Source organism: Schistocerca americana, chromosome X (assembly GCF_021461395.2).
Source record: "Schistocerca americana isolate TAMUIC-IGC-003095 chromosome X, iqSchAmer2.1, whole genome shotgun sequence".
Lineage (NCBI taxonomy): Eukaryota > Metazoa > Arthropoda > Insecta > Orthoptera > Acrididae > Schistocerca > Schistocerca americana.
Genome location: NC_060130.1, coordinates 221,191,315 through 221,210,733, shown reverse-complemented (window position 1 = coordinate 221,210,733; position 19,419 = coordinate 221,191,315). Strand labels below are relative to the sequence as shown.

At 39.8% G+C, this 19,419-nt stretch overlaps 1 protein-coding gene across 1 annotated transcript in view; it reads right to left on the bottom strand.

Moving 5' to 3' along the window:
• The window catches only part of LOC124556322 (protein C12orf4 homolog), a 151,103-nt gene that overhangs the window by 20,487 nt on the left and 111,197 nt on the right, over nucleotides 1–19,419 (bottom strand). Inside the window, exon 9 of the mRNA XM_047130294.1 lies at nucleotides 2,806–2,924. Within this exon, the coding sequence (XP_046986250.1) occupies nucleotides 2,806–2,924 (119 nt within the window). The remainder of the gene's footprint in view (nucleotides 1–2,805; nucleotides 2,925–19,419) is intronic.

Sequence of the window (19,419 nt, the reverse complement as noted above, 5' to 3'; positions counted from 1 at the left end):
TTAATATAAATGGGTTTTTACATTTATTTTTTATGCTTTATTATTATTTTATGATCATTGTTTTATTTTTTTGAATTCTATATACATAAAATTGATTTTTTCTCTTTCACATTGTTAGACACTAATCTGTTTTAAAATAAATATATCTTTATCTACAGCTCCTGACTAAAGCAAAAGTTCAGATCTAGATATCATTTGTGTAAAAAATGCTATTTTGTAATCCAGTGGATGGTTAAATTTTGTATTAATGTGCGAGCACTCATGCTATGAACATTTTGCTCACAGAAATTTTAAAACAATTGACATTTTGTCAACAATGCCTTCAACATACTTGTTCGCTTGGTAACTGGGTTTTGGATGTCCCCGACCATCGCAAACTGATGTCATTGCGTCAGTACGTAGCTGTCGCTCACAGATATCATCTGTTTGGGCCAATCATCACCGTGCGGTATTTTGCTCACCATACAAGTGTCGACGGAAGTATATATTTTGTTATTCATATTTCTTAAAATGTCATTTTATGTGAATTGCTCTCGGTTTATTGTGTTTTATTTATTATTATTATTTACGATATCTATGTAATGAATAAACTAACATTATTTTGTATTTTTATAGATAAGTAGACTAGAAGAAAGAATTCTGGCATGGCTGGAAGATGACGACCTAGAAGATGTTGCAGCAGCATCTGTTAGAGCCAATAATACCAAAAGTGACCTAGACAGTGAACACAGCGACCACCGTACCAAAACAGAACAATCATCAGATGAAGATGAGGTGGAAATGTCTTCCATCCAAGCACGAAGTCAGTTATTTTACTTAGGCAGAAACAAACAAATGTAGTAGAGTTACAATCCAGAATGTTCCAATGTGAGGACAAGATCTCATAATATTGTTATTGGTAGACAGGAGAAAAAAGCTGTGACAAAAGATGCCAATGATATTGTAGATTTTTTCCTTCTTTTTGTAAGTGAAGAAATGCTGACTGACATAGTAACATACACAAATTTTTGTATTAGAAAAATCAAGGGTTGATTTTCAAGAGAGAGAGATTGTGAAGAGACTGATACAAAGCTGAAAGCATTTATTGGCATTTTATACATGGCTGATATAAAAAAAATGCTTCATTTGCATGTGCAGGAAATGTGGGACAAAGACGGCACAGCTCCTGATATTTTCCGAGCCATTATGAGCAGCACTAGATTTCTTTTTCTGATCACAACTGTAAAGTCTTATGGTCAAACCCGCTCAGAGAGGTCTAAGTATGACAATCTTGCCCCAATTCATGGAATATTTGGTTAGTTTGGCACAAAGTGTCAATCGAATTACCGGGTAGGAGAAAATGTACCACTGGATGAAATGTTAGAAGAATTTCAAAGCCGCTGTAAATTCTGTATGTACATAGCAAATAAACTGACCAAGTATGGAATCAATGTGTATGCTTTCTGTGACTCAAAGTCTTTTTACGGAAGTAATGTAGAAGTTTAACCAGGCTAGCAACCAAATGGCCCATACAAATTCAATAACACTGCAACTGCTGTCATCAATCATTTATCATAAGATATATTATAAACTGGTAGAAATAGAACAACTGATAATTATTTCACCTCAATTCCATTGCCTGACAAATTGCTGAGCAAACAAACAACTTTAGTTGGTATTCTCAGGAAGTAAAATAAAACCAACACCTAGCAGGATCTTTGGATTTCATGAGAACAAGGTTCTGGTTTACTAAAAAGATGTGCTTATGATAAGTAGACTGCATGGCAATGATCAGATTGATCCAAAAACTGGGGAACACGCAAAACCTGAAATCATCATGTATTATAATTGGACAAAAGGAGGTGCCGATGTGGATCAACTGAAAGAAGAATATTCCGTGGCTCAAGTAGCGTGTAGGTAGCCAGCGAGATTATTTTTTGAATTTTAAATATTACTGGCATAAACAGTCAAATAACATATAAAGAAAATAAAAATGTGATTATTACTAGGAGACAGTACTTGAAAACTCTGGCTCTACAGCTAACATGAATACAAATTGTGCATAGGATCACAATGCAGAACTTATCTCATCCTCTACAGCAAGTTAAAAAACAATTTACCTATGAAACTGAAGTTTCAGATGCTGAAAAACCCTGTGGTATATGTCAAGTCTGTCCAAGATGCAAAAATTGGCAGACAAAGGGTTTGTATCCATCATCAAAAAGTTTTGTGTAATGAATATGCTGTAATATGCGATGCGATGCATGCAAAGCTCAGATATATGATGAAGATTAAGTCACAAAAGTTAAATAATAAGAAATACTTGCTTTCTTTGTTTTTTCAATTTTTTTTTTTTTTTTTTTTTTTTTTTTTTTTATAAGAGCCTCAGAAGGCTGGTGATCGTAATTGTCCTAAGATAAACGCATTATTGTGTACTGCAAATAAATGTATTAAATACTAAAATATGAGAGCTTTATTATAAAAAGAACAAAAAACGTACTAATTTACACATTTTAGGTACATTTGAGACAGCTTGTTGAGTGCGAGCAAAATGCTCAACACGCGAGCAATCGTGTAACTTTAAAGGCGCAAGTTCTCGCAGGTTAATGATTGTGTTAATAGTTGCGATTTTTGCATATTTAAATAATATATTTGCTATTACTGTTTGTTATTTTTAAGTTTACAAATGTATACTTTCATTCACTTCATGTTCAAAAGAGAACTGTAATCTTGGATGTAGGTTATTCATTATTACACTGTTCTAAGAACGGATTTAATCCTATGTCTTGAAAGAAGTAATAAAGAAAGAGTAAAAATGAGTCTTACCTCTGTCATCTCATGCATGAGAAGAACTGGAATAGTAAGTGTAGTTATATCATTAGAACATGCTGTTTTCAATATATTCCGGAGCCCCAGAATCACAGGGTGTCTTGAATTAATGTCACCTGAAAAATTTAACAAACTATGACATTTGTAAATGACGTATACAACTTACATTTTTTCTAATTACAAGAGAATATTAAGAAGAAATAGACAAAGTTACAACTCCTATTAACACACAATATTCAGAGTACTATTCTAAGATTCTGGAGTAACCCCATTCAGATATCACTCCAGACATTCTTTTAGGGTTCACAATATTTCTTTAAATCATTGTCAGTACATACATACTGATGTTATTAATTCAAAAAGTCTACATCTGATCTTCTCTCTGTTCCTGTTCAGCTCCATTACTATTCTCTCCCTCAAATGATTTCGTCTCCGAGAGGTGTATTCAAAAAATGTTAAAAAACATCAGTTAGCTCTATGTTGTAACTGAATATTTTTTAAACTGCTGATCCATAGCTTTTATGAATTGTATTTAAGACATAATAGTTCCATGAAAGCAGAAAATGATTTCTATTAATTTCACAACCAGTTCTGAGTAGTGCTAAATTTTACATTGTATCTGTAAAAAATAAAGCCATCAGAAATATGTAACTGGTACTAAAATTTTCTTGGTCCACTAGTTAAAATACCTTGCTTAAATTAGCTATGTAGTATAACATGCATACAGTTCATTGTTGTGAAGTTGGGAAGCTGTTACTCATCAGATATATGACTGGTAACCTCATTAATAATTTTATCAATGTAATCTCTTTTGCAGATTGCTCGTGCAGTTAAGGACATACTTGTTTTGAATTATATCTTTTTAATGAATTTTTATGATGTAAGAAAATTTGGATCCCATGGGAAGCTGGGTGACCCTTACAATGAACTGACCAACATGTTGGATCTGCAGTGTTAGCTGCATATCAATGCTAGTAACAATGGACTAAGAAGTTTCCCATGTTTCTTGTACTGGATCCAAATGGTAGCAGCACTTCAGCCATGCAGCCATTCTTGATCAAGTGGCTATAGCATGTTTTAGGATCAATGCTTCAGTCAGAGCATTCACAAAAGTATCAGAAACATGTTTATGGAAGCTGGGCTGTAAACAAGGATAGTGCTTGCTAGGTTTCCTCCCACATCTAATCACAGTGCCCTCTGCCTCCCCCCCCCCCCCCCCCCCCCACACCCATCAAAATAAAAAAAATTAAAATCAGGTGGTAACAGCAGGTTCTGCTTTGATGTGTGTAATGATCAATTGTAAGTGAAGTGTTGTTGATAATAGTGACAATGACCAGACTGTACCAGGCAGTGACATACAGCACCAAGTATAAGTATTATGGTATGGTGAATCACAGCGTACAATCGCTGTACTCTGCAGGAATTTGCTGAGGATGTACTTAATAATACCCTCATTGGTCTTCCATTTTTGGAGTGAACAGATGGTGACAGTGGGGTCCTGGGATGAGACTAGCAGTGCATCCATTTTGTCTGCCAACCTTTTCCTATCCACTTTTCTATTGGCCTCCTTTGCCCAGCTCTTGCTTTTTTTTTTACCCCTACATTATTATGTTTCAAAGCCTATAAGAGACTTCTTTTTAAAACTCTTTATCGTCATTCTGGCAAAGAAATAGGCGTGTCAATTAAGCTTCATTACCTTCAAGCTCAAAGTTCATGAACACAATATTAAATGTTTCAGAATAGCCTCAATCTAATCTCTTTCTGTGAATATCTTTAATGTCTACCTCTACAAGAGAAATATGTATGAATAAAGAGGCCCAGATTATATAGGTGTGCACTTGCCATTCACTATTAGACAATGACGGATTAGGAGAAATTGAGCAGGAACTGGGAAAGACCTACTGGAATATTGTTGGTCTAAAAGTGTGGCACACACAAGAAGGCAGTTTCCTTTTGAGATCTGGAAATAAGTTCCATTTCTTTTGTGAACATGATGAGAAACAAAATGGAGTTGGGTTCTTAATAAACTGTAATACTGCTGATAGGGTGTTGTTATCAGAAGGGACATCTAACAGAACAGCTTCATCGATCTTAAACATTATGTCAAATTGGGCAGGTCTATGCTTCCCCTTCAAGTTACAAAGACGAACAGATTGACTCAGTCTAGAAGATCATTATCAAAATATGTGAAAAATGAAAGAAATCCAATGACTGCTTGGTATGTCAGAGTAGGGTGGCAGGGGGAGGGGGGGGGGGGCAGGTGCAGCCATCAGCAAGGTATGGCTTAAGTCGGCACCAATGGCATCTGTCACTTAGGTTCTGACACCATCCTCAGTTTGCACAGGGACTGGTGACAAAGGTGAAGACTATTGGCCTCGCTCATGGGATGCAACAGAACTCACAATTTGGACCCAGGGTTGACTGAGGTTGTTTGGTTGAAGCCAAGTGCAGGGTCTCAACCAGAGTCTCCACTGACAGTGCTGTTTAATGGATCTGCCAATTCTGTGACGGTCTTAGCAGCAGATTTCTGGCCCTGCATTATGGGATGGAGAATTGCAGGACTTCCCTTAATATGTCAGTGATAAACTCCACAAAGGAAGGAGCTTCTCAGCAGAGTACTTGTAGAGTGCACATACTTTTTTTTTTAAGGCTAGGTAGTAGTTTCAGGTCCTGTTCTCTGGTGAATGCTTTCAGCTGATATGCAGAGAGCCAACTCCAACTGTGTACAAGGTAAAGACAGTTTGACTGTCAAACATTTAACAGCAAATTGCCAAAGTATCCATAAAAAAGTTCCTGAATTTAGTGTCCTCCAGGAAAAATAAGAACTGGCTGAAACCTGAAGTAGAAAGCGTTGAAATATTTATTGAAGCATACAACATATGTCAACAAGAGATTTGGCACCATAGAAAAGGGAATGTTCATGGCAGTCAACAAAAATATTGTCATGAACTCGAGTTAATTACTGGATGTTTTTAACGGTCACTTGATTCATCAGTGACAGTTTTGAAATTATTCACAGAAGGTCTATGCTAAGTAGTGCAGAAATAATCTGACCATGCAGTATTCCACAGACATGCCAAAAGTCACAGGTTAGCAATATGGACATATACAGATAACAATAGTATCACATACACAAGGTATAAAAGGGCAGTGCATTGGTGGGGCTGTTATTTGACCTTAGGTGATTCATGTGTAAAGATTTCCGACGTGTCTGTTGCCACACGACTTTGAATGAAGAATGGTAGTTGGAGCTAGACGCATGGGAAATTATATTTCGGAAATTGTTAGGGTATTCAATATTCTGAGAGCCACAGCATCAAGAGTGTGCCGAAAATACTAAATTTCAGAATTTCTCTCGGCCTTCACTTAATGACCGAGAGCAGCGGCATTTGCGTACAGCTGTCAATGCTAACAGACAAGCAACACTGTATGAAGTAACTGCAAAAATCAATGTGGAACATACAGTAAATGTACCTGTTAGGGAAGTGTGGAAAAATTTGGTGTTAATGGGCTATTGCAGCAGACAACCGAATCAAATGCCTATGCCAACAGTATGACGTCACCTACAGTACCTCTCCTGGGCCCGCGACCACATTGCTTGGACTCTAAACAACTGGAAAAGTGTGGCCTGGTCATATGAGTCCTGATTTTGGTAGGTAACAGCTGATGGTAGGGTTCACCAAGCTGTCAACAAGACACTGTGCAAGCTGATGGTGGCTCCATAATGATGTGGGCTGTGTTTACATGAAATGAACTGGGTCCTCTGGTCCAACTGAACTGATCATTGACTAGAAATGGTTATGTTTGGCTACACTGAGACCATTTGCAGTTACTCATGGACTTCATGTTTGCAAACAATGTTACATCACTGGCCAACAATTAATCATGACTGCTTTGAAGAACATTCTGGACTATTAGAGCAACTGATTTGGCCACCCAGATCATCCAACATGAATTTCATTGAACAATTTATGGGAGACAATCCAGGTCAATTCTTGTACAACACCCTCCACTGGCAACACTTTCACAATTATGGATGACTATAGAGGCAGCTTGGCTCAATATTTCTGCAAGGAACTTCCAACAACTTGCTGCATCCATGCCACATTGAGTTGCTGCACTGCACCAGGCAAAAGAAGGTCCAACATGATATTATGAGGTATCCCACAACTTTTGTCGCCTCAGTGTAGTTGGAGACCATTTTAACGTATCGTGTATAGACTGGGACATATATGGAGTCAGTGCAGGTGATATGGACAGTGTCTTGTGAAGCAGTTTTGAACATGTTTTTCACCTAAAACTGTCTTGAGCAGCTAGTTATACAGCCCACATGCAATGGAAATATTTTAGACCTTGCAGCTACAAACAGGGCTGACCTTATGAATAGTGTCAGTATACAGGCAAGAATTAGTGATCATGATATCATAGTGACAATAGTTACTAAAGCTAATAAACCCATCAAGAAAGATAATAGGGGAGTATTTTTTCCTAGACAGGGAAGATATGCAGTTGTCAGCATCTCACTTAGACAATGAATGCACATCATGTATTTCCAGTATGATGGATGTTGAGGAATTGTATGCAAAGTTTAAACTGACTGTAAATTGCACTCTGGAGAAGTATGCACGGAATAAGTGGATTAACTACGGAGAAGACCCACTCGTGGTTTGCAACAAAATTTGGAAAATGCTGATGAAGCAGAAACTGTTGCACTCATGATTCAAAAAAGACTGCACAAATGTCGAAAGGCAAAAGTTAGGAGAAATTCATGTGTCTGTAAAAAGATCAAAGCACAAAGCATAAAACTTCCACCACCGTACTTTAGTGAAAGATCTTACAAAGAAGCAGAGAAAATTCCGCTTCTACATAAAATTGCTAAGCCTATCAAAGCTTTCTCTCCAGTCTATCACTGACCAGTCTAGTGTGGCAATAGAAGACAGCAAATGGAATGCTGAAGTTTTAAATTTTGAGTTTAAGAAACCATTCATGCGGTAGGACTGAACAAACATACTGTTGCTTGACTGACATACAGACTCCGTTATGGAGGGCAAATTAACTGGCACCCCTGTGTAGAGAAGCAACTGAATGAGTTGAAAACACGTAAGTCACCAGGTCTAGATGGGATCCCAATTCATTTTTACACAGTGTACTCTCCAAGCAACTGCACAAAAGTGCAGGACAAAAGAACAGACAAACAAAATTACAGAGCAATATCTGTAACGTCGGTCTGCTGCAGAATTCTTGAACATATTCCAAGTGCAAATATAATACATTTCTTTGAGTTGCAAAAGCTTCCATTTACAAATCAGTACAGATTTAGAAAAAAAGTGCTCCTGCAAAACTCAGCTTGTACTTTTCCTGCACGATATCCTGTGAACCCTGGATGAAGAGCAACAGGCAGATTCCATATTCCTGCATTTTTGGAAAATGTTGGACACAGTGCTCCATTGCAGATTGTCAAGGTCTGAGCATAATGATTAGGTTCCCAAATATGCAAGTGGCTGAGAGACTTCGTAAGTAATAGAATCCAGTATAGCGGTGTCGATGGCTATTGTTCATCACAGACAAGAGTGTTGTCAGGAGTGCTCCAGGGAAGTGTTATAGGACTGCTCTCATTATCTGTATACGTCTGATGGGCAGGGTGAGCAGCAATCTGTGGTGTACACAAAGGTATCATTGTTGAGTGACTGTAGAAGGATACAAGATGACTTAGACAAAATGGCTAGTTTGTGTAATGAATGGCAGTTTGCTAAATGTAGGAAAATGTTAAGTTAATGCAGATGAGTAGGAAATACACTCCTGTAATTTTCATATACAACATTAGTAATACGCTGCTTGACACAGTCATGTCAATTAAATATCTACGTGTAACGTTGCAAAGTGATATGAAATGGAGCAAGCATGTGAGGACAGTAGTAGGGAAGGTGAATGGTCCACTTAGATTTATTGGGAGAAGTTTTGGAAACTGTGACTTATCTATAATGGGGACTGCATACAGAACACTAGTGTGACACATTCTTGAGTATTTCGAATCCCCACCAAGTTGGATTAAAGGAAGACTTTGAGGCGATTCAGAGATGTGCTGTTATATTTGTCACCAGTAGGTTTGATCATCATGCAAGTATTACAGAGATGCTTCATGAACTCAAACAGGAATCTCTGAAGGGAGACTACTACTTTTTGTGAATCACTGTTGACAAAATCTGAAGAACTGGCATTTGAAGCTGATTACAGAAAGATTCTATTGCTGCCATGACTGCAGAAATAGTCTATTGCTACCAATTTATATTTGCCATACTGATCACAAAGATAAGAGAAAAAATGGTTCTGAGCACTATGGGACTTAACATCCAAGGTGATCAGTCCCCTAGAACTTAGAACTACATAAACCTAACTAATCTAAGGACATCACACACATCCATGCCCGAGGCAGAATTCGAACCTGTGACCATAGTGGTTGCGTGGTTCCAGACTGAAGTGCCTAGAACCGCTCGGCCACACCGGCCGGCCAAGATAAGAGAAATTGGATCTTGTACAGAGGTACATATACAGTCTTTTCTATTGCTATATTTGCATATGGAACAGGAAAGGAAATGACTAGTAATGGTACAAGTTACCCTCCATCATGTACCATATGGTGGCTTGTGATGTATGTATGTATGTAGATGTAGATGTAGATGTAAAAGGGATTGTCAATTTAAATTAATTACTGCAGATTTTAACATTAAGATAGTAACACACAAACAGAGTGAAACAGTAGTTGGTAATCATGAGTTCGAAGAAAAAATGTGAAAGGAGAGAGCTAGTGAAATTTACATAATTTACTAAAATGTCAATAATGAACAGGTTTTCAAAAAGCATCCCAACTGGAAATGGAGAAGCCTCAATGACAATATTAAAAATGAGATAGATTTTATACTGTTGAATTCTCCTCCTATTATTATAAATGTCTCTGTTTTAAAGAAATTCAACACTGGCAGTGACCATCGACTACTAATAGCAAGGACTGAGATTAATGCATGGGAAGAAAGGTATGAACTCATCATACTGAAGCGAAATACTATCAATCTAATGTAGCTTGAAGAAAACAAAGAAAGCTTCTAACATGCCTTCAAACTAAAATTTCATGATTCAGTGGAAGAAGATCTGGAAAAACAATTGTTTGAATTGCAAAAGAAGTTGGTGGCTCAAGTGAAAATAAAGATCAACTTAGGAAATTTAGTGATGAATTTAAGAAATGTTATTAGACTCGTCATAGCAACCTGTGCTCTTTTCTAGTCAATACATATGATATTGTGACTGACAGATCTGCAGTAATTATAGTTAAATGGCGAGCTAGTTTGGATAGAAATTCCACATAGAAAATAAAAGGGATTCCAGGACTACATTTGAGTTGGCCTCACTGATTGCTTTTGATTTAATCTATTTCTTCACCACCACTGGTACTAATATGGATATCACTCCTCTTTGTGGCGAAACAACAATTAAAGGTGGACAATATCCCTACGTTTTACTTTAACAATATTAGGAAAAGGATAGATTGCTACTCAATGTAAATATGACCCATGGAGATGCAGACAAGTACACTGTTAGACATAATAACTTTTGGCAGTCTTTTCTTTGTGCCTGTCTGCAACTCAATGGGTCATCTTTATAGTAAGTAGCCACCTATCATTTTCCTACTATTCTTGATATTCTAACCTGGAGTTTCCTTTGTTTATCTCTACATTTTACTTTTGTAGAGCACCAATTTAATTTGGTTGGTTGGTTGGCTTGTGGAGAAAGGGACCAAACTGCACAGTCATCAGTCCCTTCATCCATTAAGTGGCAAACGAGGAGTAGTCATCAAAGGAAGAAGGTGAAAGACAAATGTTGGAAAGATTAAGTGTAACTAACACAATAAAAACTGAGATAAAGCCCAGAAAAAAGACAGAACAGACAAGCCATTAAAATATCAGCCAAGACAAGGCATTAAAACCAAGAAATGAAAAAGAATATAAAGGTGGAACGCACAGAGGCCAGGCTAGGCCACCCAACAAGGGCCAACAAGAGCCCCCAAGGGACCCGGGAAGGGGGGGGGGGGGCAGAGAGGGCTACCCCACCAATTCCTAAAGTGGTTAATGAGCAATGAGACCAAAAAGCCCTAGCCTACAAGGATGAATAGAAGCCACCTTCACAAACCAAACATGACATCAGGTCAGTCGAGCTGGCATTGTCTGGTAGCACCAGAGGTAGCATGTTAGGAAGATTATGATGCCACTTCAAAGTAGCCAAATTACAGGGCAGTCTGTGATTAAGTGGGCCACCACCAGTAGGGCTCCACATCAGCAGTGCGGAGGATCCTCATGTCTGAGGATGTGGCCACGGGTCAGCCAAGTGTGGCCAATACAGAGTCGACAGAGCACAAAGGATTCTGTGTCAGAAGCACACATGGAAGACTACCACATGATTGTGGTATCCTTAATTGTCCTCAGTTTGATTTGGGAGGTCAGGGCAGACCAACTTTAATTCCAGACTTCCAGAACTTGATGGCATATAAACAATCGATGGTCAAGTTCCGTGACCCCGATTTCCAGAATTCGCATCCTGGTGGCCAGCTTGCCCAACCAGTCAACTCATTCATTTCCTGAAATCCCAACATGACCGGGGGTGCTAATGAAAACGACTGGCTGTCCAGCTTCATGGAGGTCAGAGCCAAGATCCTGGATAGCCATAACCAATGGGTGAGGAGTGTAGCACTGGTCTATGAGCCTGAAGGCTGCTAAGGAAGTCACTACAGATTAAGATACTCTTGTCAGTGCACGAACAAACATGGCTAAGGGCTAATTTAATGGCCATCAGCTCAGCAGTGAAGACATTGCAGCCATTTGGCAGAGAATGGAGTTCACTGCACCGAACATATGCGTGTACAAAACCTGTTCGTCTGTCGACTGTTGAGCCATCTGTAAATACCACTTCCTAGTCTGGATACTCCTCAAGGACAGCCAAGAACAGGCAGTGAAAAATTGTGGGGTCAATGGAATCTTTTGGACCTAAGGAGATTTTAAGGCAAATCTGAGGTCGAGGCACAAGTCACGGGGGCAGATGCGACGTATCCCCAAAGCTGAGGGTGATGCAGAACCATACACAACACTCCCATAGTCAAGATGGGACTAAATCAGTGCTTTGTAGAGATGCAAAAGGGTGGAGTGATCTTCACCCCAGCTAGTATTACTGTGACATCACCAGCACTTTCATGTAAGTTGGTGAAGGTGGGGAAGCCACATCAGCTGGTAATCGGACTAGACCCAGAAAGTTGTGTGTCTCAACTACAAGAAATAATTGATCATCTAGATAGAGGTGTGTGTGTGTGTGTGTGTGTGTGTGTGTGTGTGTGTGTGTGTGTGTGTTGGGGGGGGGGGGGGGGCAGTATGATGTATGATGGTGACAGAAGTACACGACACGAGTCTTGATGGCTGAAAACCAAAAGCCATGTGTGAGAGCCCATGACACTTTCATATGCCACCCTGTAGGCAATGAACAGCAACAACCATACTAGATGAGCAGCAATACAATCAAAACTCATTAGCATGTAAGGAGAGCAATACCGAAGAGCCCCCAGCCACCGCTAGACCATTGATGGCCACCAGAAAGAGGGGGATGCTCAGCACAGTGCCCTACAGGACCATGTTCTTTGGATATGGGGGTTACTGAGTGAAGCACCTGCTTGAACTGAGAACGTACAGTGTGACAGAAAGTTCTTGACAAAAACTTGGGAGTGGAGCCTGAAGACCCCACTCACATAACATAGTAAGGATGAGGTGACACCATGTCGCGTCAAAAGCCTTCTGTAGGTTAAAAAAGACAGTGATGAGGTGCTGACGATGTGCAAAGGCTGTCTGGATGGCAGACTCCAGGTGAACCAAATTGTGAGCAGTGGAGCAGCCTTTGCGAAAACTGCCCTGAGATGCAGCCGAAAGACGCTGAGACTCAAGGAGCCAATACAGGCGCTTGCTCATCACGCATTCGACCAACTTACAGGGAACAATGGTAAGGCTGATTAGTGATTACTGTCAGTCTCCAAGTGGTTCTTACCCAGTTTCAGAATCAGAACTATCGCTCTTGTTCCAGATCCAATTAAAGAGGGCAAGGATGAGAATGTGATGCTGACAATCTACTGACAGAAGTTTGAGTATTTGGTTGGGAATGTAGTCTGGCTCTGAGGCCATATCAGGGCAATGGGCTAGGGCACTGAAGAGTTACCATTCACTGATTGGAGCGTTATATGGCTCCAAGTGGCATGTAGTAAAAGGATAAGTGCATTCGCTCCACCCACTGTTTTATGAACCGAAAGACGGGCTAGTAGTTCTGAGGCTGAAGCATGAGCATAATGCCCAGCAAAATGTTCAGCCATAGCATCTGGATATGTATAAATGGTACTGTCTAAGGAAATACTTGGTACACCCGTAGTGGACTGGAAGCCATAGAGTCATCTGATCTTCGCCCATACCTATGAGGGTGACGTACGTGATCCAATGGTGGAAACTTCCGTTACCAGGATTCTTGCTTTCATTGTTTTAAGAGGTAGCATATGCAAGCCACAGAGCCATTTACAGGCAGTGAGGTGCTCCAGTGAAGGGTGCGCTTATGCTGTTAGGAAAGCCCACCTACAATCTCTAATGGCCACACCAATCTTTCTGATACATCAGGATACTGTCTTACAACAGGGGGATCCTGACGAAGAGGGGAAGGCTTGGTTGGCTGCCAGTGCATGCTGAATAACCACATCAATACCGTCTTGTGATGGGAAGCTAAGGATGACAGCAGAGGTGAGCCCATCCCAGTTGGCATTATGGAGAATGGAGAATCCATGTGGGTGGGTGTCCAGGGAAGCAACGCTGATGGTGGGACAGGAAGATTGGGAAGTGGTCACTACCATGCAAGTCATCATGGACACACTGATGCATAGATGGTAGAAGACCAGGACCCCAAAAGGAGACCTCAATGGCCGAGTAAGTTCCATGTGGCACACTGAAGTGTGTGAGGGCACCACAGTTCATGAGGCAAAGACTGAGCTGTGCCAGTACATCCTGAGACACATCATCATCAAGAGGGAAATTAACATTTCTGATGGTAGAATCCTGATGTGCCTGTACCTGAACAGCCACAGGCTCCAATTGTGTATCAAGAAGCATAAGGTCACTGTATATACAGTTCAGCACATATGTACAAACTCCACCCGTTAACCCCTTGTAGTCAGTATAATTCTTAAAATAACCACGGTAGCCATGAAGGGCAGGTGTCTGAGTTACTGAAAACCATGTTTCTTGGATGGCAATACAGAACGCAGGGTATGTGCTTAAAAGCTGCCGCAGTTCAGCCAGGTGGTGGAAAAATCCACAGGGTGTATACATGGACAAAGAAAAAAAATTTCCTGGATTTCTCGGTTGAAAATACACTTTCTCCCGTGTGAAAATACATTTTCCCCATGTTATGTGAGAGTATACTTTTCCTCAGCACTGTAAAACTTATCAGTCTTTTGAACATTCACAGTTTTATACGCCGACGTAGAATTTCCCGGCACTTTAGAAAATGAAACTCGGTGGAGAGGGGGGGGGGGGGGGGGACATGTTTTGGAAAGATCTCTGATGTGCAGCAGCAACAGGTATGCTGCATATTTTACGAAGATATAAATTCGAATTCCACCAAACACCACAAGTTACTTTCCAAGGCATTGAAATCGAGATTGCGACGCACTTTTGTAAGCCAGTAATAGCTCATGTCATGTGATCTCGCCAGCTGATGGACAGCATATGACACGTGATGTAGTCAGCCAATAGCAAGATCACACTTAAGTAGTGCGAAAACACAAATAAGAAAATTTGATGGTTTCAATTAATATACATAGTGTTGCTACAAGAAAAACAGAGGTTCCACATATAATCGTAGTCTTGAAGATTAATAAGCTGCAAGAGAAGCTAAGCTTCCACACATAATGCTGATATTTTTTGCACGTGTTACACTTTAAGATGTATCACACAAATGTGACAGTAAAATTTTTAGTAACGATGTAAATGTCTGATCTTCTGGGCTCAAAATTCTTCTAGATGGTCGTCCTCAAAGAGTTGATTGTTAATTGACAGTCAAACGCTCTGCGATTTAAGAATATCATCGTACATTCTCACACCTAGTTCATCTTGTGTAAAAGGAAATTAACTTTGAAAGTAACGCTTTTCAAACCACTATCCGCAATGTTTTCCCGTGACCTGTAAGAAACTGATTCATTTCAGCAGTTGCCAGAGAGCGCCAGATAATAGGCACCACCACTCTTGCGCAGCTACGATGACACGGGAAGCCCGTATGTTCGTACGTGTAAAACATTAAAAGATCTTGCACAATGTCACAAAAGAAACAAGACATCAGAGGACACTTCAAGTTCATCGGAATTTCATGAACCATATTAAATGCATAATAGGGCTTAAAGTGCACATTCGGATGTCCAGATTCAGATGTAAATTTTCTTGATTACAAGTACTGTATTATCTCATGTTTGGTTCTTTATTATGGCATAATGCCATGCGAGCTAGAAGATGGAAAACGTGCACTTGAAATGCAGTGAACAGTTGGAACTAGCCAACAGTGTGAAATTAAACACTGTTTCAAATAAATTGACTGCCTCAGCCCAAAAGATTAATAAAAGCCAAATCTCTTTAGCAAAGGGACAAAAATAACATCATTGTTCTGCAAGGTGATTATTAATGCTTCACTGTCAGGAAGGTCAAAATAAAACATGAAAATAATAACATATTTTAGCCTTCCATAATTATGTGAATGTATTTTAATTCATTTGATAGCTCCCAACCACAGAAATCTATTTTGTTTTCATTTACTGTGAGAGCAATAAATGAAGAGGAAACAGCAAAATCACTAAACGTTAACGTGGGTCACGTGGAGACTACCCACCTCCCTTACAACTCAGACTGCTCTGTGCATCAGCCCCAGATCTACGATATTTCTGAACCGAGACAATACTAGACAGTGGCGCCCAGCCCCACATCCGTAGCCAGAAGTGGGAGAAGGTACTACACATACGCGGCTCAACTGCTCAAACGAATCTAATATCAACAGCTGTCACGTCACGCTCATCACAGGCAATTTGTCGTTATGAATCATTGCATAATCTTTCTAAAGCCTTTGACACAATTTGCTGTTGGCAGACACTTTTATGAGCACTATGTTTTGTTGTTGTATGTGGCAGATTTCGTTTGAGACTTAAGTTTTATTTTCGTTTTTTTCTTCCTCTTGTTAATGTTTTGTTGCTGCAGTATTATCCTGCAGACATGGGATACAGTAATATCCTTTGTTGGATTATTGGTTCTTACCAGTCAAAATCACAAAAATTTAACTGAAAACTAAAACAATGAAACATTCCCTGGATTCTAAAAAATTCCTTGGTTTTTCTCGATTTTCTCCTGTATGAATAAATTCCCGGGTTTTTTCCTGATCTCCCGGTTGTCCCGGGTCATGTAAACCCTGAATCCATGACAATTCCACTGGAGGATCAGACTGAATACTATGGGGGCATGAAGCAAGCAGGGGTGGCAGGTTATGACCCAAGGTCATGTGTCACAGGTTGAGACATCAGGGGATCCACTGACATAGGTTCTGCAGCACATCACCTTGGAGATCTGGTGCCTCAGGGGCCACTGGGATCTCCACCTTGGGCACAGAAGGAGTAACTGCACAGTATGGTGGCATGGGGCCACTTGAGTTTCCTTCATCTTGGAGGAATTCTTTTTATTCTTTTTGTTCTCCTCCTCCTCCGAGGACGAACACTGACAAGGTATCTCTGGATTGATTTCAAAGACAGAGGAAGAACGAGAAGTCTGACAGCCAGCAGCCTGTGGTTCCCTGTCCCTCCTCCATGTAATAATTAAAGCTTAAATGATTTCATAAAGAGAAAAGGACAGCCAATTTTATCTTTTCCGTCATCATCTGATACATAGAAGCTGGTAAGAAGTAGAGCAAGGGAAAAACAATGACAAAAAGTAATAAAATATAAGAAGGTGCAGAAGATGCAACAGGTTCCCTGGAATTTATTTTGTGAAGGGAGGCCAGCTTCTGTATCTGACTAGCCCTTTAATCACTGCAGAAGATATGCACAAAGTTCACATCACAGAATAGTAAAAAGGGTTTATCACAAGCATTTACAACAGCAGGGTGTATACATGGACAAGGAAAAAAATTCCTATGTTTCCTGGTTGAAAATACACTTTCTCCTGGGTGAAAATACGCATTTTCCGTATTAAGTGACAATATACTTTCCTCGGTACTGTAAAACTTATCAATCATTCGAATGTTTATGGTTTTATACACCAACATAGAATTTCCCGGCACTTTAGAAAACGAAACTCGGGGGGGGGGGGGGGGGGGGGAAACACATTTTCGAAAGATCTTTGATGTGCAGCAACACGTTCGCTGCATATTTGTGTGTTACCAAGGTATAAATTCAAATTCCATGAAACACCGCATGTTACTTTCCGAAGCATAGAAATTTAGATTGCGATGTGCTTTTGTAAGCCAGTCATAGGTCATGTCAAGTGATCTTGCCAGTTGATGACAGCATAGGACACGTGATGTAGTCAGCCAATAGCAAGATCACTCTTAAGTAACGCGAACACACAAATAAATTAACGGTTTAAATTAATTACATAGTGTTGCTACAAGAAAAACAAAGCTATCACATATAATATTGGTCTCTCAGATTACTAAGCTGCAAGAGAAGCTAAGCTTCCACATATAATGTTTATCTTTTTTGCGTGTGCTGCACTTCAAGATACATCACACAAATGTGACAGTAAAATTTTTAATAATGACATAAATGTCTGATCTTCTGGGCTCAAAATTCTTCTAGATGGTCATCCTCAAAGGGTTGATTTTTAATTGAGAGACAAATGCTCTGTGATTGAAGAAAGTCATCATACATTCTAGCACCTAGTTCATTTTGTGTAAAAGGAAATTAACTTTGAAAGTAACGCTTTTCAAACCACTATCCGCAATGTTTTTCCGTGACCTGTAAGAAACTGATTCGTTTCAGCAGCTGCCAGAGAGCGCCAGATAATAGGCACCACCACTCTTGCACAGCTACGATGACACGGGAAGCCCGTATGTTCGTACATGTAAAACATTAAAAGATCTTGCACGATGTCACAAAAGAAACAAGACATCAGAGGACACTTCAAGTTCATCGGAATTTCGTGAACCATATTAAAATGCATAATTGGGTTTAAAGTGCACATTCGAAAGATTCAGGTGTAAATTTTCTTGAGTACCAGTACTGTATTATCTCATGTTTGGTTCTTTATTATGGCATAATGCCATGCGAGTTACAAGATGGAAAATGTGCACTTGAAATGCAGCGAACAGTTGAAACTAGCCAACAGTGTGAAATTAAACACTTCGTTTCACATAAATTGACTGCCTCAGCGCAAAAGATTAATAAAAGCCAAATATCTTTAGCAAAGCGACAAAAATAACTTCATTGTTCTGCAAGATAGTTCTGAACTGGGGCAATATGAGATAGTGGTGCCCAGCCACACATCTATAGCCAGAAGTGAGAGATGGTACGACTCATACGCGATCAACTGTGCATGCACAATAGCATCGGAGGCAATTTGTTGTTCGGAAGCATTACATTGTCTTCCTAAAGCCCTTGACACACTTTGCTGTTGGCAGACACTTGTATGACCACTGTGTTTTGTTGTTGTATATCTCGTATTTCCTTTGCAACTTAAGTTTTATTTATTTATTTATTTTCTCTCTCTCATTCATGTTTTGTTGCTACAATATTATTCAGCAGAAGTGGGATACAATAATACCCTTTGTTAGAGTATGGTTCTTACCAGTGAAAATCACAAAAATTTAACTGAAAAGTGAAACCACGGAATATTCCCGGAATTCTAAAAGAAAAAAAAATCCCGGGTTTTCCCCAGTTTTCTCCCATATGAAAAAATTCCTGGGTTTTTCCCAAATCTCCCGGTTGTCCCGGATCGTATACACCCTGAACAGCAAGAATGAATATAAATGGATAAAAATTTCTAATAGGCCATGAGTCTGGCCAGTCCACTGTTCACGTGCTGCTAAGCAGCCAGTTCCATCTTTGGTGGATTCATCTGAGGTGTAGAACCAAATAAGAGGTAAAGTCCAGGTAAAATGACTGTAGAAATGTAATAAAATGCATTGAAGTGAGGAAGATCCTCTGGCCACAAGCAGCCAGAGGCAGCTAGTTCTGCAGTGGGAGGTCAACTTCCACACCTGACCATCAGCTCCAGTTACTGGAGAAGACTAACAGAATTCTCATGCCACATAATGATAAAAAGCAATGACAAGAAAAAGATTACAATCTTCAACCAATGTGTGGGTCCTCTTGCATGCAGAAAAGAACTTAGGTCAGACAGCACAGGAAAGGTGAAGAGAAGACTGCCAAGCCGTCATAGCATTTTTATTGCTCTTAGCTTTCCCACAGTGGCCAAGTGTTTCCCACAGTGGCCAAGTGTCCCAAGCCGCGAAATGTTTAAGTTGTAAGTCAAACCTCAGCATCCTCACTCTGAAACTTCCTTTTGATAGCTTCCT